At 58.2% G+C, this 22,333-nt stretch overlaps 12 protein-coding genes across 12 annotated transcripts; 6 read left to right on the top strand and 6 right to left on the bottom strand.

The window, feature by feature from the left end:
* Window positions 1–234: 234 nt before the first annotated feature.
* FA10DRAFT_289390 (putative NADP-dependent mannitol dehydrogenase) lies at window positions 235–1,135 on the bottom strand (the record flags this gene model as incomplete). The annotated part of the gene is made up of 3 exons (XM_025524285.1): window positions 235–271; window positions 333–575; window positions 627–1,135. The coding sequence occupies 3 exons, from the start codon at window positions 1,133–1,135 to the stop codon at window positions 235–237; spliced, it is 789 nt and encodes a 262-aa protein (XP_025374000.1).
* Window positions 1,136–1,914: 779 nt separating this feature from the next.
* On the top strand, window positions 1,915–2,715 carry FA10DRAFT_282041 (hypothetical protein; the record flags this gene model as incomplete). Its single annotated transcript, XM_025523744.1, has 1 exon — window positions 1,915–2,715. The coding sequence occupies one exon, from the start codon at window positions 1,915–1,917 to the stop codon at window positions 2,713–2,715; it is 801 nt and encodes a 266-aa protein (XP_025373999.1).
* A 361-nt stretch (window positions 2,716–3,076) lies between these two features.
* FA10DRAFT_246033 (NADPH2:quinone reductase) lies at window positions 3,077–4,194 on the bottom strand (the record flags this gene model as incomplete). The annotated part of the gene is made up of 2 exons (XM_025519391.1): window positions 3,229–4,194; window positions 3,077–3,163 (listed from the first exon to the last, which is right to left on the bottom strand). Exons 1-2 carry the CDS (start codon window positions 4,180–4,182, stop codon window positions 3,077–3,079), a joined length of 1,041 nt encoding a protein of 346 aa, XP_025373998.1. The 5' UTR covers window positions 4,183–4,194.
* A 290-nt stretch (window positions 4,195–4,484) lies between these two features.
* Window positions 4,485–5,116, bottom strand: FA10DRAFT_269906 (RmlC-like cupin). Its single transcript, XM_025522924.1, has 2 exons — window positions 4,691–5,116; window positions 4,485–4,628 (listed from the first exon to the last, which is right to left on the bottom strand). Exons 1-2 carry the CDS (start codon window positions 5,020–5,022, stop codon window positions 4,586–4,588), a joined length of 375 nt encoding a protein of 124 aa, XP_025373997.1. The 5' UTR covers window positions 5,023–5,116; the 3' UTR covers window positions 4,485–4,585.
* Window positions 5,117–5,126: 10 nt separating this feature from the next.
* Window positions 5,127–6,466, top strand: FA10DRAFT_269904 (GroES-like protein). Its single transcript, XM_025522923.1, has one exon. The coding sequence runs from the start codon at window positions 5,324–5,326 to the stop codon at window positions 6,413–6,415; it is 1,092 nt and encodes a 363-aa protein (XP_025373996.1). The 5' UTR covers window positions 5,127–5,323; the 3' UTR covers window positions 6,416–6,466.
* A 270-nt stretch (window positions 6,467–6,736) lies between these two features.
* On the top strand, window positions 6,737–9,242 carry FA10DRAFT_269901 (hypothetical protein). Its single transcript, XM_025522922.1, has 8 exons — window positions 6,737–6,790; window positions 6,846–7,771; window positions 7,839–7,982; window positions 8,043–8,181; window positions 8,233–8,368; window positions 8,440–8,696; window positions 8,754–9,051; window positions 9,112–9,242. Exons 2-8 carry the CDS (start codon window positions 7,158–7,160, stop codon window positions 9,216–9,218), a joined length of 1,695 nt encoding a protein of 564 aa, XP_025373995.1. The 5' UTR covers window positions 6,737–6,790; window positions 6,846–7,157; the 3' UTR covers window positions 9,219–9,242.
* A 31-nt stretch (window positions 9,243–9,273) lies between these two features.
* FA10DRAFT_297830 (MFS general substrate transporter) lies at window positions 9,274–10,847 on the bottom strand (the record flags this gene model as incomplete). Its single annotated transcript, XM_025524549.1, has 5 exons — window positions 9,274–9,524; window positions 9,574–9,997; window positions 10,018–10,464; window positions 10,514–10,590; window positions 10,721–10,847. Coding segments are annotated over 5 exons (1,326 nt in total), but the record flags the coding sequence as incomplete, so codon positions are not given.
* A 459-nt stretch (window positions 10,848–11,306) lies between these two features.
* Window positions 11,307–13,120, top strand: FA10DRAFT_200128 (hypothetical protein). The gene is made up of 4 exons (XM_025518437.1): window positions 11,307–11,564; window positions 11,619–12,192; window positions 12,252–12,943; window positions 13,002–13,120. Exons 1-3 carry the CDS (start codon window positions 11,398–11,400, stop codon window positions 12,744–12,746), a joined length of 1,236 nt encoding a protein of 411 aa, XP_025373993.1. The 5' UTR covers window positions 11,307–11,397; the 3' UTR covers window positions 12,747–12,943; window positions 13,002–13,120.
* A 1,259-nt stretch (window positions 13,121–14,379) lies between these two features.
* FA10DRAFT_269896 (hypothetical protein) lies at window positions 14,380–15,537 on the top strand. Its single transcript, XM_025522921.1, has 4 exons — window positions 14,380–14,447; window positions 14,497–14,674; window positions 14,734–15,006; window positions 15,074–15,537. Exons 1-4 carry the CDS (start codon window positions 14,428–14,430, stop codon window positions 15,431–15,433), a joined length of 831 nt encoding a protein of 276 aa, XP_025373992.1. The 5' UTR covers window positions 14,380–14,427; the 3' UTR covers window positions 15,434–15,537.
* A 300-nt stretch (window positions 15,538–15,837) lies between these two features.
* On the bottom strand, window positions 15,838–16,221 carry FA10DRAFT_289383 (membrane-associated protein in eicosanoid and glutathione metabolism; the record flags this gene model as incomplete). The annotated part of the gene is made up of 1 exon (XM_025524284.1): window positions 15,838–16,221. The coding sequence occupies one exon, from the start codon at window positions 16,219–16,221 to the stop codon at window positions 15,838–15,840; it is 384 nt and encodes a 127-aa protein (XP_025373991.1).
* A 1,013-nt stretch (window positions 16,222–17,234) lies between these two features.
* Window positions 17,235–20,006, top strand: FA10DRAFT_199993 (copper amine oxidase). The gene is made up of 3 exons (XM_025518436.1): window positions 17,235–19,289; window positions 19,362–19,639; window positions 19,705–20,006. The coding sequence occupies exons 1-3, from the start codon at window positions 17,381–17,383 to the stop codon at window positions 19,966–19,968; spliced, it is 2,451 nt and encodes an 816-aa protein (XP_025373990.1). The 5' UTR covers window positions 17,235–17,380; the 3' UTR covers window positions 19,969–20,006.
* A 382-nt stretch (window positions 20,007–20,388) lies between these two features.
* Window positions 20,389–22,001, bottom strand: FA10DRAFT_256680 (duf895 domain protein membrane protein; the record flags this gene model as incomplete). The annotated part of the gene is made up of 4 exons (XM_025519816.1): window positions 20,389–20,779; window positions 20,852–21,589; window positions 21,650–21,697; window positions 21,754–22,001. The coding sequence occupies 4 exons, from the start codon at window positions 21,999–22,001 to the stop codon at window positions 20,389–20,391; spliced, it is 1,425 nt and encodes a 474-aa protein (XP_025373989.1).
* Between the last annotated feature and the right edge of the window lie 332 nt (window positions 22,002–22,333).

Here is a 22,333-nt window from a genome sequence, read left to right as displayed (position 1 = left end):
GCCTTTAGTCTGAGGTTAGTCTGAGGGCGCCGCGCAGGGTGAAGCAGGAATGCTGCAGCAAGGGCAGCTGGCACGCGGCTCGTGGGACCAGATAGTGCATGCAGCAGTAGAGAGTGATAGACTGATCGCATTGCTGCAGTAGTAGGAGTGAGAGGTACAGGAAGAGAGGAGCAAGAGGACGAGGAGAGAGCTATCCGACTTGTACTGGCTCTGCATGAGGAGCATGCAAGAGGACTACCAAATGGTGAAGCCACCGTCTGGGCGGAGAACACTGCAAGACCCCAAGCAGAGAATTAGCCAGTGCTTTGTCATACTTCAAAGGGGCTACTCACGATCCCGTAAGGTAGCTCGCGTGGCTGCTGAGCAGCATGACGGCCGGGAAGGCCTGCTCATGGGGCTCCGAGAAGCGCTGCAGGGGCACCGAATGCGCCTGGAAATCTCGAATCTCCGAAGCCATCTTGCTCGTCTGCTCCGTGTTGCAGTAGCCCGGCTCGAGGATGTTGAGGCGGATTCCGTACGGTGCCCATTCGGCCGCCAGGGCTTTGCTCAAGCTGGTCACGGCGCCCTTGGAGGAGCTGTAGAGAACTTTGAGCTTATCGGACAAGACTAGATTATGAGGAACCCACTTGTAAAAGGCCTGAGTCAAGGGATCACTGAGGCCCTTTTGGTTGTACAGGCCTGAGCTCATGCTGCTCGTCACCACAATGGCGCCGCCCTTGAAGCCGCTGTCAACCCAGTACTTGGCAACCGTCTTGGCGATGTTAAAGACGCCAAGCACATTGGTATCGTAGACTTTGTGGAAGTCTTCGGGCGTCAAGTCAAAGGCAGGCTTGACAACAGAAACGCCTGCATTGGCCATGAGACCGGTGATTTTCCCGCCCCAGGCCGCCACGTCTTGGACCGCCTTTTCGACCGACGGCAGATCGCCGACATCACACTGAAAGGCCTTGACCTTGACGCCGAACTCTTTGGCAACAGCATCCGCCGACTCTTGCGCCTTTGGGTGGGAGCGATAGAGCACGGCTACATCTGCGCCGGCCGTGGCGACCGCCCTGGTCATGGCCAAACCAATGCCACGGTTGCCGCCGGTGACAATGACCAGGCCGCCAGAGAGATCGATGGAGAACGACGACATGTCTTGAGTGTTTCGTGACCGAGTCTCAAGGCAGAGTCCGTCCCTTTATACCAATGCTTCCGGTCGCCATCAGCAAGAGACCCAACAGTCAGCACCGTGAGACCCGAGGCCGAGCACCACCAAGCCCTCGGGACAAGGCAGCCATCGCCCTCGGGCGCCAGCTAGCTTCCGCGGCTGTAAAGTGTCATGCTGTGTCTCTCCTGTGGTTGCGCTGCGTCTGCATTGCTTGGTCTAATGCGTCCCATAAGCCACCAAAAAAATCCCTCTTTTTGGACGTGGGGGGGACGGAAAAAAGACCTATGGCAAGCGCTTTGCGTGTGTTGCTTCCTTCTGAAACCGCTCTTCTTGTTCCATGCGGCTCCTCGCGCTGGTCTCTTCAGAAATTCATGTATCGCTGGCAGGCCCCCGGATCACGGTTTCCGACCACCGGCGTTGTGCCCGCTTCTCTTCAGCCAAGTCCAATGGGCGAGATTAGATTGCCAAGGGTCGCGAAGCCTGGGATCTAATAATGTTGTCCAGCTATTTTCGAAAGCTTCGTCTGCATGTCTGCATGAAAAATATCCGTGTGCCGGAAATGCGCCTCAGCAATCCGGAAAAGCTAGCGCAATCGACCAAAGCCCGGGCCCGATTCGCGGGAACCCCTTCAGGCCCGAGCATGTCCAGGGACCTACCAGAAGACTGCCCGCTCTGTCTTTCTCTTTCTCAATATAAGTGGCGCCTGCTATACATGCTGCATGGCGAGCTGCCGACGCCCGCCCTCTGAGCGCCTTAGAACATACATGGACGCGTCCACGACGTCACCACCGGTCGAGAAAAAGCGCCGCAATCGCAAGTCGCACGCATGCACTGCGTGCCGTGCAAAGAAGCTCTTTTGCGACAAAGTCATTCCTTGTGGCCAGTGTAAGCTACGCGGGAAAGAGTCCACGTGCAGCGTCAACATCAGTCGCGCGCTATCGAGTGAGTGCTCGTCGATGCAGTCCGACGTGCCCGCCAATCTCCACAACTGGGCCCTTGAGTGGGGCATCGATCCTCAGACATTCCAGCCTCCCTTGACACTGGCACCCGCTCATTGGCTGGATACCTGCACTGAGCGAGACGGTGACGAGACCAGAGGCCGTCAGCATAGACTGGACAGCGTCGACACGACTGCATTCTGCTCGTCATCGCCGACGTCCGATAAGAATACATCTCCGCTCTCGTCACCAGATGCGCTGACGACAACCGACGAGCTTAGCCTTGCACTGTCTTTGCTCCAGGAAAGAGTGAACCAGCTTGAGTCGAGAGTGATAGTGCCTGCACCCCACGGCAGGGACGATGGCGACCTGTTCGGTATCCTCTCACGGACCCTTGCCAGGCTTGCCGACTTTGAACGACGGCTGGTCGAGCTCGAGGGCCAGCTGGATCGTGTCACCGCCCTTCTTCTTCAGAGGCAAAGCGACGTCGCGCCCAAACGATTCTCCCAGAAGCTGTGCAGAAGCGACCAGAATGCAGGCTCCGAATCTGGCCTCTCGTCTTGGTCTTCGCCCCGTCTCTCTCGTCCTTCAGCGAATGCTCTCTTGCAAGGTTTGGATTGTGTTTGAGCTATATGAAAGTCTGGGCTAAAGTGAGTAAAAAGCAGCCGCATTAATCGTCCAGCACATTCACACATTCACCGACAGTATGGATACGACAGTCGCACAGCACAAACCCTGTGCTTGTTGACTTCAGACAACGTCTCTGGAGCTTCTCGATCTCAAGTTGTAAAGTGCGAAGGAGGGTATATGGGGAACGCCAGCTTGACTGGCCAAGGAACGGGGTTTCTGTGTCTCTCAATAGGTTGTATATGCGCTCAAGAAATGGGACTGGGTCAATGCTTCAAGACCGTTTGCAAGTTTGGGGGACAAGCAGGCCTGTGCAACCAAGGTAACCTTATATCGAGAGATCGTGTGTGTACGCTTCGTTTCAGTCCACTCTGACAACAATCTTGCCTACGTTTTTATTTGCTTCCATCTCGTCGTGCGCTGCCTGGATGTCGTGCCAAGAGTAGATCTACGGTCCACTGCACCGTCATTTCTCCGATCTTGACACAGCAGCGGGAGAAATGTACGACTGACCTTGTGTATGAGAATCTGCTGCCCAGCACTGTCGCTCTGGGGGTCGAGACCCTCGACGAGGCGGTCAGGGGTTCCACTAGCTAGAAAGTCCTGGACAAGGCTGCTCTGGTATGCCAAGCTTCGGGAGCGCAAGGTGGAGCCCTGAATGCGGAGACGCTTGTAGAGAATCAGGCCAATGTCTACATCCTGGACCTCGGTGCCGCCCATGATGCCCAGAAGGACAAGCGTGCCATCGCGGGAGAGTGAGGCTAGGTTCTGTTTAAAGTAGCCCGCGCCAATGAATTCCACGATGACGTCTACGCCCCGACCGCCTGTGCGCTTGGCTAGCTCTTCAGCCCAGTCGACTTCCTTGTAGTTGATGGCGAGGTCTGCGCCCAATCTCTCGCACAAAGCGCACTTCTCTGCGCTTCCAGCTGTCACGTAAACCTTGGCAGCTCCGAGCAGTCGCACGAGCTGGATGGCGGCGAGACCCACACCAGATGCGCCTGCATGCACGAGAATGCTGTCGCCCTCACTGATGGCAGCGAGCAGCTTAAGCGCCTGGTACGCCGTCAGACAATTCTCTGGGATCGCAGCGGCCTGCGCCAGCGAGAGCTTTTCCGGTTTTGCGAGGACCATGTGTGCAGGGCATGTCAGATACTGGGCATAAGCGCCGCCTGTGACCAAGCCAAAGACGGCCTCGCCTCGCTGAAAGTGGCTCCCAGGGCTGGATACGACATGGCCGCTGAATTCGACGCCCATGATGGGACTCGTGCCCGGCGGAAGGGGATACTCTCCCTCACGCTGGAGCAGGTCCATGCGGTTGACACCAAATGAGGCTATCTTGACCAGCACTTCGTCTGCGCTCGGCTGGGGCACGGCCTCGTCGGAGGAAATGTACAGACTCGACGAAGGGCCTTTTCCGCCCCTTATCCGGACCGCCCTCATCCCGCTCGGGGACATATTCACCGACATCGGCCGACGCTGTCCTTTTTCCGGCGTTGTTCTTGCCCTTGCCCGATGTTGTCCCGGGTCGTCGATTTGTTCCGAGCTTCACGAGGAGGGGACAGAGACGCGGGCCTTTCTTTTCCATGACAATTTACAGCTCCTTTCGTGCCTGTACTGTACTGTACTGTACTGTACAGACTCAGAGCCTTTGCACCTTGCCTATTTCCACGGCCGCGTCGCAAGACAGTAGTATATCCGCGGGCATGACTTCATGCGTTGCTGAGTGATGTCCAAGACCCCACGCCAGAGCTAGGCTCTCCTCAGCAATCCAGCGCCAACGGATTGTCATTCCTTGCTTCAAGAAGAGGTCGCGCGTCTCTGTGCTCTGAGGCAGAGTCTGAAGTACAGTACTGTAAGCCGCACTACCGAATCACAGCGAGTCTTTGGCGACTCTGCATCGCGGACAGTCATAGCTGCAGCGTCGATGATGGCTATGAGTTTGCAAATTCGTCTTGAAGCGTCGACAAACACCCACATGACAAACTCCTTCTGCGAGGAAGGGGCGATGAAGACGGCAACGAAGCTCGCCTCCTCCGTCTCGCTCACGTTGCGCCCCAGCAGATGCACCTCGCCTGGATTCTCGCAGAAGCTCTCTCCCGCGCTGATGGTCTTGAGCTCTTCGCCTCGCACTTGGCTCTGGATGGAACCCTGGAGGACATGCACTGCACAGAATGCGGCGCCGTGCGTGTGCGGCGGTGTGTAGCCGCCAGGTGCGTAGGTGACCTGGAGCATGACGAGGGAGAAGCCGGGCACGTTTGGGAGATCGTGTCGGGAAAGAAGCCGAATCTGCTCGCCCGTGTCGGCCATACTTGTTGTTGTGGATGGGTACTCATCTCATGCCTCATGCAGGCTTTATATGCTATGAGGCGAATCCAGGTGACACGAAGCGTTGGCGCGCTTGATAGGCTATTGACCGGGAAATTAAACAATGACTGCCCTCGCGGTGGAGTAGCCTAGCAAATCAGCAGCGGTTTTGCCGGGTGTCCGACTTAGGCTAATAGGCTATCAAGATTGGAGTAGGCTAACGAGACGTTTCATGGTGCGCGAGAGTAGCCCGCAGAGCTCTATAAAGACCGACTCAAAACGCTAGCTACCTCACAGCACAGCAATGCAAGCACTCACACTCGGACGAGCGCCGGGGACGATCGAGGTGCGCACCGACGTGCCTGTCCCGCGGCCCGGCGACAACGAGGTCTTTGTGGAGATCCTCTATGCTGGAGGGAACCCGCCCGACACCTATGTCCTCGATCCCGTCCGTTCTGCCGCCTACCAGCACCCGGACAACGTCATGGGGTCGGACTTTGCCGGCATTGTGAGGGAGAGCAACGTCAGTCACATTGCCGTCGGCGAAAAGGTGTGCGGATGGCTGCCGGGCAACGCAACAACGAGGGGCTCATTCGCCCAGTACGCAGTCTGCGACGCCGACCTAGTCATACGCTGCCCCGACGACATTCCCATGGAGCAGCTGGCCGCGCTGCCCTTTTCCTTTTTCACCGCACTTCACGGTCTTGTATGCGAGCTGAATGTCGATCTTCAGAGTGGTAATAAGGGCCCCGCAGTGCTCGTCTGGGGAGCAGGCACTGCCTGTGGGCAGTATGCTGTCCAGCTTCTCGTCCAGGCCAAGGTGCCCGTGGTCGCTGTCTCTGCGCAGTCCTCGCTCGAGTCGCTGCAGCGCAAGGGAGTCAGCGCCGCCTATCCTCGTGAAGACATTCCACAGACCTGCGCCGCCATTCGAGAAAGCTGGCCAGACCTCGAGCTCGCCCTCGACTGTTTCGGCTCCACCGAGACCGTGGACGCGTGCGCCAGTGTCCTGCGCCGAGGACACATGCATGTGCTGGTTCCCAGCCAGCCGTCGGTCAGTCGACCCGAGGTCAAAGTCACGTTTGCCCTGATTCACTCGATGCTTGGCCGTCCCACGGACGTGCTTGGTATGCTCCCCGTCCCGCCGACGCCCGAGAAGCTGGCTGCCGACTACAAGGTCGCGGTCTCCTATGCGTCTTTTGACAGGGGACACCTGTACCGCCTCTTGCGACAAGGAGCCATCCAACCACTCCCGGTGCAAATCTGGCCACTTGATGGCACTGCAGAGGCTGATGACTCCCTCTCGAGGCTCAGCGGCATCAAGTCGGCGATCGAACAGGCGGCAGCTGGCCAGACACCCAGCGGCAAGATTGTGCACCGGGTGGGAACTTCAACATAGCTAGGAGACGTTGATCAATGTCATATACCTTCATAAATTTAGCAAAATGCCTATGAAAGAACTTGATCACAGCCACGGCAAGCATCGCTCGGCTCTGAATACACCAGCGACGAGACCCATTCAAGTCACACGTCCAGAGCACTCGACAGATGTCAAGGTCGAGCGTCCGTGCGCGCCGGGAATCCACAGCTCCAAATTCTTTTTTCGGTGACTCGATGTGAGCGCAGGAAAGAAGCGGCGATTGCCGGCTTTGCATATGGGCTCATCGGGCTTCATATAACTAGCGCGAGATCTCACTTTTTATAACTTGGCCCCCCCGCGCAGAGGGTCCACTATGATGAGAAGCTCTGGGCGCAGTATCCAGGCGTGTGCAGAGTGGGTTGAGATACGATCATCTCGCCAATTGCATTGCTGACCTATGTTCGAGCAGGTGCCGAAAGTCCAAGCTGAAGTGCGATGGCATGTTTTCCAGAGACTCGACATGCAGCCGGTGCCGGAGACGAGACACGCACTGCATCTGGCCCTCCTTTGACCCGGTGCCCGAGCTGTTCTCTTCGGCGGGTGATGTCAGCGTAGATACATCACCGTCGCAGAGACGGGCGCCGCGATCTTCGTCAGCTGCATCGCCCTCCAACAATCTGGCAGGTGCTCGATCGGGTGCTCGATCGGGTCATTCGCGCTCCAGGAATAGCGACGAGTCGCTGAGATCACCGGAGAGTCTGGACGATGGCCCAGCAAGCGCATGCGCACGTACCCAGCCCCTCTAGTGCATTTGCGCCAATATGCATCACAAACGTGTGCCTCGATTCCGTCGGACCAGTGCGAGCATGACTTGCTCGACACGGCGTCGCACGTCGGGGAAGACGAAGCGGCCGAGGTGCAGTCACTGAGCGAGCTGCTATCGTCGCAGGGCTGGAGGCCTGCCCAGAGGCAGGAGCTCAAGACGGAGCGGCGCATCTTCTTCCAGCACGTGCTGGCCACGGAGCCGCCCGCGCTGAAGGAGTACGACCCTCTGGACATGGGACTGGTGGACGAAAGGGACGTGGTGCGCCTCTTCAGAGTCTACTTTGAGGCCATCAATCCGCAGCAGGGGCTGTCGGACCCGCTGGTCGACACGCCTACCACTGTCCGATTGACCTCGCGTGCGCTATTCATCACCATCATTGCCGTGGCTGCTTCAGTGGACCCTCACCCCCGCTCGAGGGAGAAGCACGCGGCGCTGCAACGCTGCATGGAGCATGCCATCTCGCTCCTGCTCGCCTCCAATGCCAAGAGCCCAGAAGTCGTCAAGACGCTCCTGCTCGCCTACCTCTTTTCGCCAAAGCCGTCCTGCCTGGCCGAAGATAAATGCTGGTGGTACGTGCTTGGTCACTACTAACCGCAGCGTGAGATCGCTGACATCAGCCGGAATATCTGTATACAGCCTTGTGGACACGGCAGCCCGTATCGCAAATGAAATCGGTCTGGACCAGAAGCTGCGACGGCAGCAGACATGCATCATCAATCCGGAGCACGCCAGTCGCAGTGGAGACAGGGCGTGGATGTTTGCCGTGGTGGCGCAGCAGAGGTGAGGAGCAGGCGTGTGGCCGTGCCGCTAGGGTGTCACTCATCGGTGTTGCGCGTCCAGCTTGGGCACCCTGAGCGGTATGGGCTCAACAAACGAACTCAATGTGTCGTGGGACAGCCTCGAGGAGTGGTGCCAGTGCGCAGATGCGCTACTCGGAGATGTTCAGCTCGCTGCGTACCTCTCCCTGCGCAACATGGAGGTGAGCTGCGTCATCTCCTCACGCATGCTCACGACCTAACAGTTCTGCCAGTGCCGCGTGCGCAAGCAAATCGAAAGCGTCAAAGAGGGCAGCGAGTATCTCACGGCAGAGGGCGTCCGAGTCAACTGCAACGGCCTCTTTGACGCATGGAGGAGCCGATGGGTCGACCATGCCAGGCTGGCCGAGGGTGCGTGGGCCGTGCATATCTGTGTTCTCTCAATGCTGCCGTTCTCTTCTTGCTGATGCCGTGGCCTCCAGACGAATTCTCGCGCGCCTACCTCCTCACTATCGGGCTCCACATCCAGCTTCTGCTCAACGTGACTCTCCTCTCGCTCGAGCGCGATCACAAAGAGCTGCAGCATAGCTCACAAGGGACGTCTGATGCCATCGACAAGTGTGCGTATCTCGCTACGGAGCTCTGCAACCACTTTCTGCGCAGCTTCAGTGGTCGGGCGCACCAGTTGGCACGCCATGTGGGCGCCATGATCACCTGGAGTGCGCTCGTCTTGCTGCAGGTATGAAAAGAGGCATGCGCGCGTTCAATCTCTGTCCAGCTGACTCCTTCAGTACAGATGAAATCAGCGAGTGGGCGCTGGACAATCGCATGCCGCATCGCGCTTCTGCTCGCTGGCGACGCTGGCGATCTGAACCGGCAGCACAACTTTGCCAGCTTCTACGGGCGCCTGCTGCTGTCCTTTATTGATCACGTTGTGGGAACCCCACCTACGAGGCTGGTTCGTGCGTCTGGCGGGAGGTGGAGCGCTGAGAAGCCTGTGGTGGACGTCTCGCCGGTATTTGGGGCTGAAAGGGTCGAGCCCCACCTTGCGCTGACCGATACAAGTACGACGATGGATAGATTATCAGGCGAAGGTGAGCGCGTATCTGCAGTCATCCTCGAGGCAACGCTGACCTGCCCTCCACGCTGCAAAGAAGCGCCCACGGGCATGGTAGAACCGACAGAGGTCGATTTGCTCGACGCAAACTGGTTCAGCCAGTTCTTCGACATGCCCAAAGACTATCAGATTCAGCAATACTAGACACCCTTCACATCTGAACCTATGCACTCCTATGATACATGACCAGCACTTGAACCTACACGCTCCTACGATACAGGACCAGCACCTGACACAGGGTACTTCCCACGAGATTAATGAGCATGGCGACGGTCATTGTCCATCCCGCGCCTAGCTCTTGTATCATCGTCTGGGCAACGCAGACGGCGACGGCGCCCAGCAGACAGCGGCCGACGTTGACTGCCGCCGTGGCGCTGGCTGCGCTGTCGGGGTACAGGTCCACGAGGAGCGTGTTGATGTTGATAAAGTACATGGTCGAGAACATGCCGACTGAGGAAGAGATCAGCAGTGTGTCAGGACACAGAAGGGACCAACTCACTGAAGAATTGAAAGAGAAGAAAGACGGCGAGGGGTGCGTGAGCCTGTATGCACCAGCCAGAGGCCGAGAGGGACGCGCAGTAGGCGGGCAGGTAGATCCACGCGGGGCGAAGGCGGACCGCCGCGATTCTCGTTGCATCTGCCCCAAGTCGATTCTGAGCGGCCTCGGGTGCTCGTCGGTATGTCCAATCGAGGATCTTGCCGCCCACTATGGTGCCCACGGCGCTGCCGATGCCGCTCGGCAGGAAGCAGACGCCGATCAAGAGGAGCTTGAGATGGTAGGTCGTGTCGAGCAGCGTCGGCAGCGCACTGGCTTGAAGGTAGAAGGTGGCGTAGACGAGTGCGTAGGCGATGATCACTGCGCACGTCCGTACTTGCACAAAGAGGCGCAGTGGCCGGTGAAGCCCAAGTGTTGCGAAGCCCAGCTCGAGTGGAAGGGATCTACCATGTCCCTGCTCGGCCGAGCGGTCTTTGGCGGAAAGAAGCAGCGGTAGATGCCAGCAGGCGCCGCGCTTCCGTCGCAAACGAGACTGCGCTTCGTTTCATTGAGGAACAGAGCGAGAACAGCAAGCACAAGCGCGGTGAGGATCAACAAAAGGACAAAGATCGCACGGTAGTCCCATCGCTGGGCCAGCGCAGCCCCGGCGACGGGCCCCAACGTCGGACCAAAGTATTGTGCAAACGAGTAGTAGCCCATGTAGGAGCCTCTCTCGCTGCGCTGGGTGATGTCGGCAATCGTTCCAGCGCCCACCGCAATTGCACTAGCGGCGCCGAACGCCTGCACGAACCGAAGCAGGACGAGCAGCCAGTACGTCTTTGCCACGGACAGTCCGATGTTGGCTGCCAGCGTGACGAGAAACGTGGCCAGGTAGACTGGCCGTCTGCCCAGTGTCTGAGGGGGATGTAAGTATACGCCCTTCTGCGCTGTCCGACTCACTCACGTCGGACAGGGGCGCCCATAGCAGGGGCGAGAGTCCCTGCGATATCATGTACACGGCCACGGTGGTATTGGCGGCGGCTTGAAAACAGCAGAGACGTGAGAATGTGAGTACGACATACGCCCTTCGTACAGTACCTACTTGGCGACACATGGAGCAGCTGTGCTCCAAGCGATCAGTAAGCAGCGCAGCAATTCGAGCCTGGAACACTCACAACTTCTATCTGACGCAGCGTGGGGATGTAGATGTTGATGGCAAGGGGAGAAATAAAGCTGGCGATCGAGACGATCAACACGATGAAGAGCTTCCGACGGTCGCTGTACGTGCTGTCTTTCTCTCAAAGGCAAGGTCTCATGTTGCTCGGCCATTGCATGGGATGACTTCTCAGCGACGTGTCGTCCAGCATGTGTCTAGCTACAGCTCGTACAGCGGTCTGCAGAGATGAAGACTCGATGCCACCCTCTTGTATGAGTCTCATGCAGAGGAATGGTGACGCTTTGAACAGTGGCAATGCGGCTTCGGAGCGTCCGATTACTCTTTGCCTCACTCTCTGATCCCCTGCTACATGTGCGCCTGGACGAAGCGCCTTGACGCTTGTGAAAATGCAGCGTTGCGTGTCCCAGTCCCGTCGGAGCCGGTCGCAGCAGCTGTCGAACCCGTTGTATTGCCTCGGGACATCCGATAAAAGGTTTGTAGTCTGGCATGGAAATGCGTCTAGCTTGGTTTCTATTTGCGCGTCGGTTGATCCGATCACCGACCAGATCCTGGACGCGCTATATGAGAGTTGACAGCTGCTATACACGCCTCGAGAAGACAAGCTCGTGCAACCTACTCGCCGTCTGAGCTCGTGCACCTCCCCAAATACTCGGCTCATAAAGGTCAATGCCATGTCCAGTCCAGCAGACCTAGGCTGCTTGGCAGAAGCAATGACTCCAACCGTCTCCCAGGGATGGGCAGCCAGGGACGCGGACGGCGAGCTGGTAACGCGGCCCATGAGGCATTTCGAAGTCTTTTTCTCCAACCTCACCGCCTTGGTGGAAGTACCAAAGTTTGCGTGAGTGCGTCTTGCTTGAGGTAGTCTCACGATTGCACTGAGTTGTTGCTACAGCATCCTGGGCAGCGCCTTGCTCGAGCTGGAGCAGCCTGTCAATTTCGACGACCTTGCACGACGCATCGTCACCGCTTGGAAATGCTTAACACTGCGGTACCCTCTGCTGAGGATGCGCTGCACCTCCGACATGGCGTACGAGTATCGAGCAGAGGTGTCCCAAGCCAGCATCGATGCGTGGGCCCAGCAGACAGTCCAGATCCTGTCCCGCGACACCGACGAAGCTCTGACGATCGACGACGTCGTCACGCTTAACAATGCCCTTTCAGACCGGCCACAGCCCGACAAAGATGACAACTGGGCACAGCTGCGCTCAGTCGTTCAGGGGCGGCGCTTTGCGCTGACAATCCGCATCTCGCACAATATCGTCGACGCAGGCAGCGTGACGATTCTGATCAACGAGTTGCTCACGCTTCTTGCCAACGGGCCCGTCGAGCCGCCATGGGGCAGCAAGCCAGTCAAAGCCCAGCAACTGTCGCGCCTGCCTGTAGCCATGGGTGACTTGGTGCCTGAGCCAGACGCCAGCGAAAAGATGAGTGCAATGGCACTGAAAGCAGCCTATATGCGCGCAAGGGTATGTCAGAGGTCAGGGTGGCTGCTGTGTGTAAAGCTAAGCCATCGTGAGACATGCAGAATCAGTGCGCCCGCAAGCTGCCGGAAGCAAAGACACCCTTTGGCAAGACGGGCCACGGCCTCGTGTGTCTCGATGAGCGGCACTCGTCGATGCTGCTCCGATTCGCCAGGGCCAACGGCATCACGGTCAGCGCGCTGTTGCATGCTGCCGTCGTCTTTCGAAGTGCGCTCACGGAGGGCATCGAAAAGCTTGAGAGACGGGGCATATACCAGTCCGAGATCCCCGTGGATCCGCGAGCAGCGCTGCCGTCGAGCAGGTGCGTCGGTCTCTATGCGGTGGCCGTGCCCATTGAGCTACCCCTGCACGAGAGTTTGAAGCTGTGGCAGGACTCCAATGGCAACCTCGCCACAGCTGTCCTGCACCTGGCGAGAGCAGGCATGGAGAACATCTATGGCCCAGTGCGCTCCCTTGAGCACCGCCGCAGACTTGCACTCAACCATGCGGTGCTTTCCGATGCCATTGACGGGGCTGTGCGTGACGGTTTCCTTGAGTAGGTACTACCAGTACGAGGCCAGTCATCCTGCTGATCTTGCTCTTGTAGCTTCAACACACACTTGTGTGAGATGTTTTCCGATTCGATATTGGATGGCGGAAGGTACCTCAACCAGAGCGACTGGGCGCGCTACGATGGGCTGAAGCTGGGCATGCTTGACTATGACACCAGCACGCAGGTCGCCAATACAGCCGGCATGTGAGTCCGCCTCGCTCCTCCTGTCGTCTGCAACGAGCTGACAGAGCGCCGACACTAGCTTTTTTCGCGCTTGGAATGTGAATCAGCGGTCGTACATCGGCGTCGATTGGTCTTTCTCTTTTCACGACGGCACCTTGCCCATCGGCTTACTCCGCGCGCTGCACGGGGACATCCTGACCTTGCTCAAGCAGAGATGAACGAGCGACGGCACGAAGCGATGGCACTGAGCGAGAGCTTGCTGCTCACGTAGACCGAGCAAAGACGGAGATTACTGAGTTCTGACTGTTTGACAAGGCTTATTTAGTGTACGCTGAGGAAGTTATTCGCATCGGGCCTGTACAGTTCTCACAACCTGCGTGCTTGCCTGTATCTATGAGCCGCAAGTGCGAAGATTGAACTTTAAAAAGGTGAAGAAAGCGCACTGCCCTGAGAATTGCTGTATGCTCGAATCAGGCGGGTGGAAAGGTATGCGCAGCGGTTTGGCTTCCGTTCTCAACCATGCGTTGAACGACTGTACAGGTAGCCATTGTTCTCCTTGTTCGTAAACGCTTTCAATAACAGTACAGTGTACATTTCAGTGCAGTACAATGCAGCGCAGTTCAGCACAGTACAGTACAGTACCGTACAACAATGGACAAATAAGATCTCGGGATTCGGAATTCCTGGGCATTTTCGGTACTGGCCGCGTCCAGAGATTTCGACAGGTGGTGACAGCCTCCCGAAAAGGAAACTCGTATCAGCCTCGTCTCGAGCTAACCCTTCCCAAAGTAGGCACATGCATTTGTGCGGCTTCTGGGACTTCCCTGATCTTCCCAGGAGAACAAAGCGTAGTAAATTAGATCCCGCACCGATAGGGGTATACGTCTGCCTCGCTCGCCATCCGCTGTCACCACCTCGCCCTTCCTCGAGAGAGGGCCAACGATGAGCGAAGCGCCGGCCGTGCTTGTGACTAGTCGGCCCGTCTTGCACAGCCGGTTCTCTGTGCCCGAGACGAGGTGACGTGGCCTTTGCTAGGATCTGCTTGAGTGTCGTTTCTCTGAGGCGGAGGAGGCCACAACTGCCTGCGCTAAAGAAGTCTCCGAAGTGCTCGATACATCTGCTTCGGTACCGTTGACTGCCGACTCGCTTTCTGAACTTGGGCAGAATGAGGCTTCTCGCAAGCTTCTTAGCCTCTTTCGTCGCTCTTTCTCACCGATTGATGGACGTAAAAGAAGAACACTGTGAAGGCTGCGCACGAGCGTCTCGCCTATCTTTTTCGGCCCACGCTAATGCGCAAGCATCTCACCGAAAGAGTACCGCAAATTTGGCGCGAATATAGCCTTCTCGAAAAGGAAACAATGATGACCACCAAGACGACATGCATTGCATCAAAGAATGATCTTCAGTGCATGGGAAATAGCACGCTTGGGCTTCCGCGTTCATCTACAAAGTCGCGAGACTCTGACATCACTCGTCTCTCTTTCCTACCCTTGCGATCGTCGAAGATGTCGTCGGTGGACCTGAGGTATGTGGGCTGACAGACGTCTTGGGGGCTTTGCTGAGTCAACTTGCAGCCTGGGATGCTTTTTCATTGGCATGGTGCTCAATGTCTGGCTCTACGGCGTCGTCTGCTTGCAGTTGCTTGTCTACTTTTATCATTTCAGACAAGACGTCAAGATCTTAAAGGCGGCCGTCACCGTGCTCTTCTTGGCCACCACGCTGAACACGGTTCTGACCATTTCATTCGTATATGTGAGTGGCATGGTGGCTCTCTTTTGTGGAGGAAACAGATGCAAACAGGAGATGGCCAGGACGACCTCGTGTCCAATTTCGGCTCCGCCACCTATTCTGCGGCTGCCAGTCCTTCGTTTGCCGCACTGTCCACCACAACATCCTTTGTGGCCCTCTTGGTGCAGCTGCTGTCCGCCTGGCGCATCTGGCGACTGTCCGACCGAGAATACTTCCTGGATCATGCGATGCCCACCGTCATTGCCGTCGTCAGCATTGTCTCCTTTGCGTGTGCCGTCTGGACAACTGTCGAGGTCACCAGGGTGAAGGCGTTTGCGGATTTCCAGGTCTTCCGGGTGCGTAAGATGCCCCCTCTGAGCTTTCCTGGAAGGGTCTGACCAGCTGCAACCCATGTCTTTGCAGGTGGCCGTCGGTGTGTGGCTCGGCATGGCCGCCTTTGCCGACGTTCTCATCACGAGCTCTTTGATCGCCAAGCTCAGCGCCACGCGGAGCGGCGTGGACCGCATCGACAAGAGCGTTCGCGTGATGGTCCACATTGTCTTCCAGACTGGACTCGCCACGACGGCATTTGCAGTCGTCGATCTGATCCTTTATCTTTGCAGCACAGCGACCCTCGACATGATCTTCAACTTCCCACTGGCGAATCTCTACATGCTCTCGCTTCTGTCGACGCTCAATGCGCGAATCACTTTGCGACAGTCTTGGCGGGAAAGTCTACATCTAGATAGCGGAAGAGCTTCTGAATCGCCCACCTTTCGCTGAAGAAAAGGGCGCCTCGAACTGCAATCCGCCTTATCGCCATCTCTCGTTTTCCTTTGGCCACTTTTGTTCTCTATCTGTCATGGAATCTGTGCACCGCTGTCCCCTGCCTGGCTTGCTTGCGTGCAGTTCGATTCGCTCCGGTCCGATGCTGAGAAAGATGGGTCCGTGTTTCCGCTCAGATTAAGTACGCCACGCTCAGTCATTCTGCCGATCAATCTCTGTCCTTGGCCCATCCTGAATTGAAGTGAAGTCGGTTGCCGGCATGTCGAGCAGCCCTTTAGTCTCTGCCTTTGAAAAAGGTGGACGTGGTGCCCTGCTCTTTGGCGCGATGGCTGCGGGCGCTGGTTTAAGTTTCTTCTCGGGGACTTGCGACGACGCGGATGACGCTGGCAGAAGAACAATCTTCACAGCAGCGCACCGACAAAGCAGGTCAGGGCGGCGGTGCTCAGCGTAGCGAACGTCATCGCCATGCCGGCGACGCGGAAGTTGAAATTCTCTCGCTCCTGCGACATGCCGTAGGAGTGCAGCACGCGACTGGTCAGCAGGGCCAGACCGAGCGTGTGGACCAGCAGCGACGGCGTCTGCAGGCTCTCTGCGCAGCCGATCAGGACCAGAGCAAACGGCACGTACTCGGTGAAGTTGGCGTGGACGCGGATCCGCCGACGCAGCGCCTTGTCGCCCGCGTCACCCATGGCGGCTTTGTTGCTGCGTCGGCCTTGGATCACGCGGGCCGACAGCAGGACGAAGAGCGGGGTGAGCAGTGCGGCATACAGGGCCGTGATGCGCATCGTGGCAGGGTACGGGCTCTTCGAAGTGGTGTGTTGACGCGAGACTTCTTCCTCGTCGTGGTTAGCCTACGGTACCGGCAACTTGCTCTTGCCGTCCCCCGAGCACAGCGCCCACGTGGTTTTGATTAATTCAGCACCCCACTACGCCATCCTCATCGCCTCTGCCGGGCTACCGGTACAAGTGAGCCAGAAGTGCAAGCAGAATGGTAGGAGGGAGTACGACCCCGAACGCTACATAAGCGACGGCTATAGGACACGCCTAGTCTCAGTCGCTTGTCTCGGCAAAGGTGTTATTCCCGCTGATTCGTACAGCTGCCACGAGGGAGAAGCCACGCTCCAGCAAATCTGCCGGGCTCCATCGCTGATTGTGGTGTTGGGGAGGAAAGGTCGGACGTCTTTCAAACCTGCCTGGCCGGATCTGCAGTCGCGTCTCAGTCGACGAACCTGGCTTCCTCGCTGCACGTCTATGACTCGACACACGGGCGCCTTTTTAAAGCTCGTAGAGTAGCTTGCTTGCGGCATTTTGGGAGCGCAAACCCCCCCACTCCGAGGGAGCCGAGGGAGCGGGTAGCAATTTTAGAGATGCGGCTGTTCCTGGGACTTTAGCGCCACCTGCCACTGATAACGAATGAGAACGTTCCGCGGCCTTCTTCTCACGAGAGGAAGACTTTCGCTCCCTCGCGATAAGGGCGCGTAAATTATCGAGAAGAACTGCCACCCCACGTGCGTGTTGTCGTACTGTACAGTACTGCCTGCCACTCGCTGTCCTGTCCTGTCAGCGATAAGGCTCTGCATGCATGCAGGTCTCACCGCCTCTCCGTCCGCACGCTCGGAGGACCGACAAGGCCGCGATAAGGGCCATGCCACGTGGCCGAGTAGTGCGCAGGAAGAAAGAGTGGCCCTGGCCCTGGTGACAGCGTACCTGCGCTGCGCAAAGAGATAACGGAAGCGACGAGGCGACGAAGCGGCGGCCGCTGTGGCTTAGCCATGTCCGCCATTTTCACCGGGTGGGGGGGAGGGGCAAGAGCAGCCTTTCTTCGGCGATAGCTAGCTTCCACTGGCCCTGGGCGGGAGGCAAGCGCGTATAAATGAGTCCTCTTTCTTCCTCCTCGCAGAAGAACGGTCGTTCCCTTGTCCGTTCCTTCCCAGTGTTCTCAAGATGCGGTGCTCCTTTGCCGCAGTGTCCGGTTTCCTCGCGTTGATCGGCGCTGTGCAGGCGGCCCCCAAGGCGGAGCGCCTTCGCCTGCCCATCGCGTATGCGCAGAAGCTGGCAGCCGTGCAGGAGGCCACGGCGCCCGCGGCCAAGGCTGTGGTCCAAGACAGCGTCGCCAATGCTTCGCAAATTGACCCCAGCTATGCGCCCACGGTCACCGCGCCCAAGGACAACGTGTTCGCAAGCCTGACCAACGATGAAGCAGCCGCCGTGATCAAATTCTGCCACGAGCAGGACAGCCTGAACCTCACGGCGGCCGAGAATGCGACGGCGTGGGACAACCAGATCACCGTGGTGGATGTGCTCATGCCCAACAAGACCGATGCGCTGGCCTACCTCGACGGCGACGGCGACAAGCCGAAGCGCTATGCGGTCGTCACCGTGTCACACGGCGCCAGCGAGGAGCCGTACATTGAGTTTATTGGCGTGGGACCGCTGCCCGTGACCGCAGAGACCTCGCTCGTCGACCTGTCCTGGCTGTCGACCAAGGGCCAAGCACGCGTCCACAAGTACAACGCCGACGAGGACGCCTGGGGAGACTGGTTCGCCGAGATTGCCTCCGACATCCAAGATATTACAAAAGACCTCATCAACGGCACAGTCACCGGCTCCGACGACGACGACTTTGACATCTGGGGCGTCGACCCGCTCTGGCACCGCGACGGCAGGGTTGTCCAGTGGGTCACCTTTTGGGCCCACGTGTCCGAAGACACGTTTGGGTACGACGCCACGACGCTGCTGCCCCAGGGCCTCTTCTTCCGCGCCGACACGACGGGCCGCGAAAAGGCCAACTGGGCGGTCACGGGCTGGCTCTACAACGACCAGTTCTTTGCCTCGACGAAGGAATTCCGAGCGGCCTGGGCGTCGGGCACGCTGAAAAAGACCGAGCAGACCAACAGCCCCCTCGTGGCCAGCTACGAGGATGCGTGGTACGGCACCGACCGCGTGGGGGACGCATACCCCGACGACGAGCGCCTGCCTCCCGTCGAGGTGGCGCCAGACGGCCAGCGGTTCAAGGTGGATGAGGATCGCCGCTACGTGGAGTGGATGGACTTTTCCTTCTACTTTACCTTTACGCGCGACACCGGCCTTCGGCTGTACGACGTGACGTACGGGGGCAAGCGCATCCTGTTTGAGCTTGGCCTGCAGGAGGCCGTGGCGCACTATGCGGGCAACGATCCCGTACAGGCAGGCACGAGCTACCTGGACACGTACTACGGCTTTGGGCCCTATGCGTTCCAGCTCGTCAAGGGCTACGACTGCCCTGCCTATGCGACCTACTTCAACGCCACCTTCCACGCCGCCGAGGAGTCCAAGACGCACCGGGACGCGATCTGCGTCTTTGAGCGCGACATGGGCGGGCCGATCCAGCGGCACTCGTCGGGTTCCTATATCTCGGTCACCAAGGACATTGCCCTGGTGCTGCGGACCGTGTCGACGGTGGGCAACTACGACTACACGTTCTCGTACACCTTCCACCTCGACGGGACCATCGAAACAAAAGTGTCGGCCTCGGGCTATATCCAGTCGGCCTTCTACGCGGGCAACGAGGAGTACGGCTACCAGATCCGCAAGGGCCTCTCGGGCAGCATGCACGACCATGTTTTGACCTTCAAGGCGGACATGGACATTGGCGGGACAAAGAACTCGGTCGCCAAGCATGCCGTCGTGCCCGTCGAGGTCGACTACCCCTGGAACGACGGGCTGAAGCGCAACACGATGCACCTCCAGCGGTCCTACCTTGACCAGGAGACGGGCTTCAACTGGGGCGGCGGCACGCACAGCCTGCTGCTCATCGTCAACAAGGACGAGACCGACGACTTTGGCCAGCCGATCGGCTACCGGATCATGCCTTGTGGGTGTGATCACTTGGGAAGCGCGCGCGCATTGTGAATCTGACTAATCCTCTCTTTTTCCACCATCTCAGCCATCGGCAACGGACACTCGCTCACGATCAAGGACAGCCCCAACCTGCTCAACTCGGCGCATTTCACGCAGGAGCACGTCTACTTTACCAAGCAAAAGGACACCGAGCCCCGCGTGGCCAATGCGATGAACTCGGTCGACCCGGCCCACCCGATCGTCGACTTTGGCAAGTTCCTCGACGGCGAGAGCCTCGACCAGGAGGATGTGGTTGTCTGGTTCAACCTCGGCATGCTCCACGTGCCCGACCAGACGGATCTTCCGAATACTGTGCAGACCAAGGTGGGTGTGAACTTCAAGCAGGGACAGCCCGCTCGAGTATGCTGACCGCGCTCCCTTCTTCACAGGCACAAGCATCCATGCTCATCTCGCCCCACAACTACCTGCCCAGCAACCCGGCGCGGCGGTCGAGACAGATGGTGCGCATCGACTACGGGACCGAGGGCAAGGCCAGCAAGCTCCACACATTCGGCAAAAAGGTCCGGCCCGAGGGCACCATCGACGCCGCCGCCGCGTACCCGAACCTGTGGTCGTATGCAGGCGACGAGGGCGTGCGCAAGTTCCCCTATGACCCCGACCACCCCTTCAACGAGACCGACTCGATTGCGTGAGCGTGCGCGTCGATCGGAGTGGGCTTGTCAGATGGTAGCATCGCTCTTTCATGACGCTGTATGGTCTCTGGACAATCAGAACTTGTTTGCCAAGCACAATGACTGTGTTGATGGAGTGAGCACCACGATCATCCTCGTCGCACCAACAAGAAGCCCATTCGTCGTGCAGCACTGCCGATTGGTTCATGCGCTCGAGGGCACAAGGTGTGCGCGCGAGCCTCTTACTAGATTGTGAAGCTTCCATTTCCTCCCTTCTTTTCTCTGGCATGCAAGCGGTCTATACATGTCATACGGTGAGAGGGAGGAGGAAGGAAGGAAGGGAACCTGGCTTGGAAGAAGCGGTCTGAGGAAAGAAGGGAGAGTAGGAGAGTGTCTACAACGGCGAAGCTACTCCTTTCCCAAAGTGACAAAGACGAACGATCAGACCGAGTCGTCCGATGCGAGCAAGTTCTTGTCGTGCACCTTGTCGCGCACCTCGTCCTGCAGTGAACCCTTTTCTTGATCTCGCTGGAGTGTTGGCACAATGTCCGTCTCCCTCGCGCCCTCTGTTTCGTCTAGCTTTTCAATCCGCTCGCTCGGGACCTTGTTGATCGCTAGCGTGGTCGGGAGGATGCACACGAGCCAGAGAGCAAGCGAGAGCAGGCTCTGGTTCAGGTTCGGCCAGTGTGTCGCGCCGACGATGAACGAAAAGCAGCTGCCGACAGACTCATAGGTGCGCAAGACACCCACAGCCCGCGGTAAAGTCCCCTTGGCAATCGGGTAGGTGCCAATGAGCCAGTAGAGAAAGACGACCTGTCCTTCGTACGCGAATCTAGAGGGCAACGTTGCAGTAGACTGTGCTAAGCGGGGTGCGCCTCAGACGCAAGAAACACAAGAGACTCACTTCCATAGCAAGTAGACGGCAAACGCGCTGTTGAATCGCCCCGAGCTGCCTTTGTAGTCGACAGGGGTTGGGTCTCGCGAGAAGCGGACTTGTGTGATCGTTTGCCAGATCCAAAGCGCACTGGTAAAGATGGCGAAAAAGGCCCAGAGGAAACGGGCTCGTTGACGTTGGTTTCCAAGCCAGCGCGTATCGGCAACAAAACCGACGGAAAGGTCAGCAATGACGCTGATGATGGCCGTCAAGAGTTGGGCCAAGGCGCGAGATCGGACGGAAAAGTACTTTGTCAAATAGTTGCCCTGACTCACGCCGCCCCATTCGCCCATGACAAAGATGGGGATGAGAAGAACGACGTGAGGAAGACGCATGGTGTGCCAGATGCCCTTGATTTCTTCCTTGACCGTCGTCCTGCGAAGGTGCGGTACGCCTGTGCCGTCCGGACGCCTCACCTTGGACTCAGGGCTGAGCAACAAGGCGAGCGGTAGTCCGATGCACTGGATCCCAATCAGCGCCAGGTAAGTGTCGGGGCTCACCTTGCCAGCGGTCGACCGTCCGATGTTGAGCGAGACAGAGATGGCGCCCGCAATGATGGGAGCACTGCTCCGCAGACCCATCCAAATGCCGATCAGACGACCACGTTGCGCCTCGGACGGATAACCGACGGCAATGTACGCCTCGGAGGCCCAGAACAACGAGGCGCCGATCCCGCAGAGTGCAGCGCCAAAGATGACATACCATTCGCTGGTAAGGGAGCCAGGCGGGTCAGCCAACACCAACGGCTTCAAGAGGGCGGCGACTTACTTGCCGAAGCGGTTGTTGCAGTACAAGCTCGACGCATACGGAGTGTAGCTGCATTACCACGTCAGCCCTCGTCGTCTGCCTTGCGTGCCCCCTCTTGCACTCACAAAATCACACCAATCACCAAGGTCCATTTGGCGCCAATCTTGTTCACAACACCGCCGGCCAAGGTGCAGCCAAAGATCATGATCCCGTACGTGAGCGCATTCGCCGTGTTGACCAGGTACGGTTCCTCCTCGCCGCCGGCACCAAGCCCGTTGAGCGCATTCCAGATGCCGGGCTGGGAGAAGGACACCAGGCCGACAAGGATGATCTGAAGGAGAACCGAGCGATAGAAGAGACCAAGCCGACTCATTTCAGGCAAGATTGCGCAGGAACAATTCGGAGAGGGGAGGGAGGTTGAGCGTGACGATGGCTTTTCGCCGCTTGGACGCACTTTTTAAGCTTCGTTGGCTGCGTCGATAGACCCTGTCACTTATCAGACTTTTCTCCTCGATCGGGCCTATCAAACGCTGCTCCTGATGCTCTTTCTCGGCACAGACTGGCATAGGTTATATTTCATGTAAGCCGAGGCTATGGCGTGCGCGACCTCGACAGCGACGCAAGACGGTCCAGCAGTGTCTTTGAGCCTGGCAACCTCGCTCAGATCGGGCCTATCAAACGCTCTCTTGATGCTCTTTCTCGGCA

Source organism: Acaromyces ingoldii (assembly GCF_003144295.1).
Source record: "Acaromyces ingoldii strain MCA 4198 unplaced genomic scaffold FA10scaffold_9, whole genome shotgun sequence".
NCBI classification, from domain to species: domain Eukaryota; kingdom Fungi; phylum Basidiomycota; class Exobasidiomycetes; order Exobasidiales; family Cryptobasidiaceae; genus Acaromyces; species Acaromyces ingoldii.
This window is presented reverse-complemented; position numbering and strand designations above follow the sequence as displayed.

What these genes read in the sequence shown, in the direction of transcription:
- FA10DRAFT_269906 (XM_025522924.1), bottom strand. Translation starts at nt 5,022, where the DNA reads ATGGCCGACACGGGCGAGCAGATTCGGCTTCTTTCCCGACACGATCTC. An exon ending in TCGCAGAAGGAGTTTGTCAT is followed by an intron (nt 4,629 to 4,690) that starts GTGGGTGTTTGT and finishes TCGACGCTGCAG; the next exon opens with CTATGACTGTCCGCGATGCA.
- FA10DRAFT_269904 (XM_025522923.1), top strand. Translation starts at nt 5,324, where the DNA reads ATGCAAGCACTCACACTCGGACGAGCGCCGGGGACGATCGAGGTGCGC.
- FA10DRAFT_269901 (XM_025522922.1), top strand. Translation starts at nt 7,158, where the DNA reads ATGCGCACGTACCCAGCCCCTCTAGTGCATTTGCGCCAATATGCATCA. An exon ending in GCCGTGGTGGCGCAGCAGAG is followed by an intron (nt 7,983 to 8,042) that starts GTGAGGAGCAGG and finishes TTGCGCGTCCAG; the next exon opens with CTTGGGCACCCTGAGCGGTA. An exon ending in CCATGCCAGGCTGGCCGAGG is followed by an intron (nt 8,369 to 8,439) that starts GTGCGTGGGCCG and finishes CGTGGCCTCCAG; the next exon opens with ACGAATTCTCGCGCGCCTAC.
- FA10DRAFT_200128 (XM_025518437.1), top strand. Translation starts at nt 11,398, where the DNA reads ATGTCCAGTCCAGCAGACCTAGGCTGCTTGGCAGAAGCAATGACTCCA. An exon ending in GTGGAAGTACCAAAGTTTGC is followed by an intron (nt 11,565 to 11,618) that starts GTGAGTGCGTCT and finishes TTGTTGCTACAG; the next exon opens with CATCCTGGGCAGCGCCTTGC. An exon ending in CAGCCTATATGCGCGCAAGG is followed by an intron (nt 12,193 to 12,251) that starts GTATGTCAGAGG and finishes TGAGACATGCAG; the next exon opens with AATCAGTGCGCCCGCAAGCT.
- FA10DRAFT_269896 (XM_025522921.1), top strand. Translation starts at nt 14,428, where the DNA reads ATGTCGTCGGTGGACCTGAG. An exon ending in ATGTCGTCGGTGGACCTGAG is followed by an intron (nt 14,448 to 14,496) that starts GTATGTGGGCTG and finishes GTCAACTTGCAG; the next exon opens with CCTGGGATGCTTTTTCATTG. An exon ending in CGGATTTCCAGGTCTTCCGG is followed by an intron (nt 15,007 to 15,073) that starts GTGCGTAAGATG and finishes ATGTCTTTGCAG; the next exon opens with GTGGCCGTCGGTGTGTGGCT.
- FA10DRAFT_199993 (XM_025518436.1), top strand. Translation starts at nt 17,381, where the DNA reads ATGCGGTGCTCCTTTGCCGCAGTGTCCGGTTTCCTCGCGTTGATCGGC. An exon ending in CGGCTACCGGATCATGCCTT is followed by an intron (nt 19,290 to 19,361) that starts GTGGGTGTGATC and finishes CCACCATCTCAG; the next exon opens with CCATCGGCAACGGACACTCG. An exon ending in CGAATACTGTGCAGACCAAG is followed by an intron (nt 19,640 to 19,704) that starts GTGGGTGTGAAC and finishes CCTTCTTCACAG; the next exon opens with GCACAAGCATCCATGCTCAT.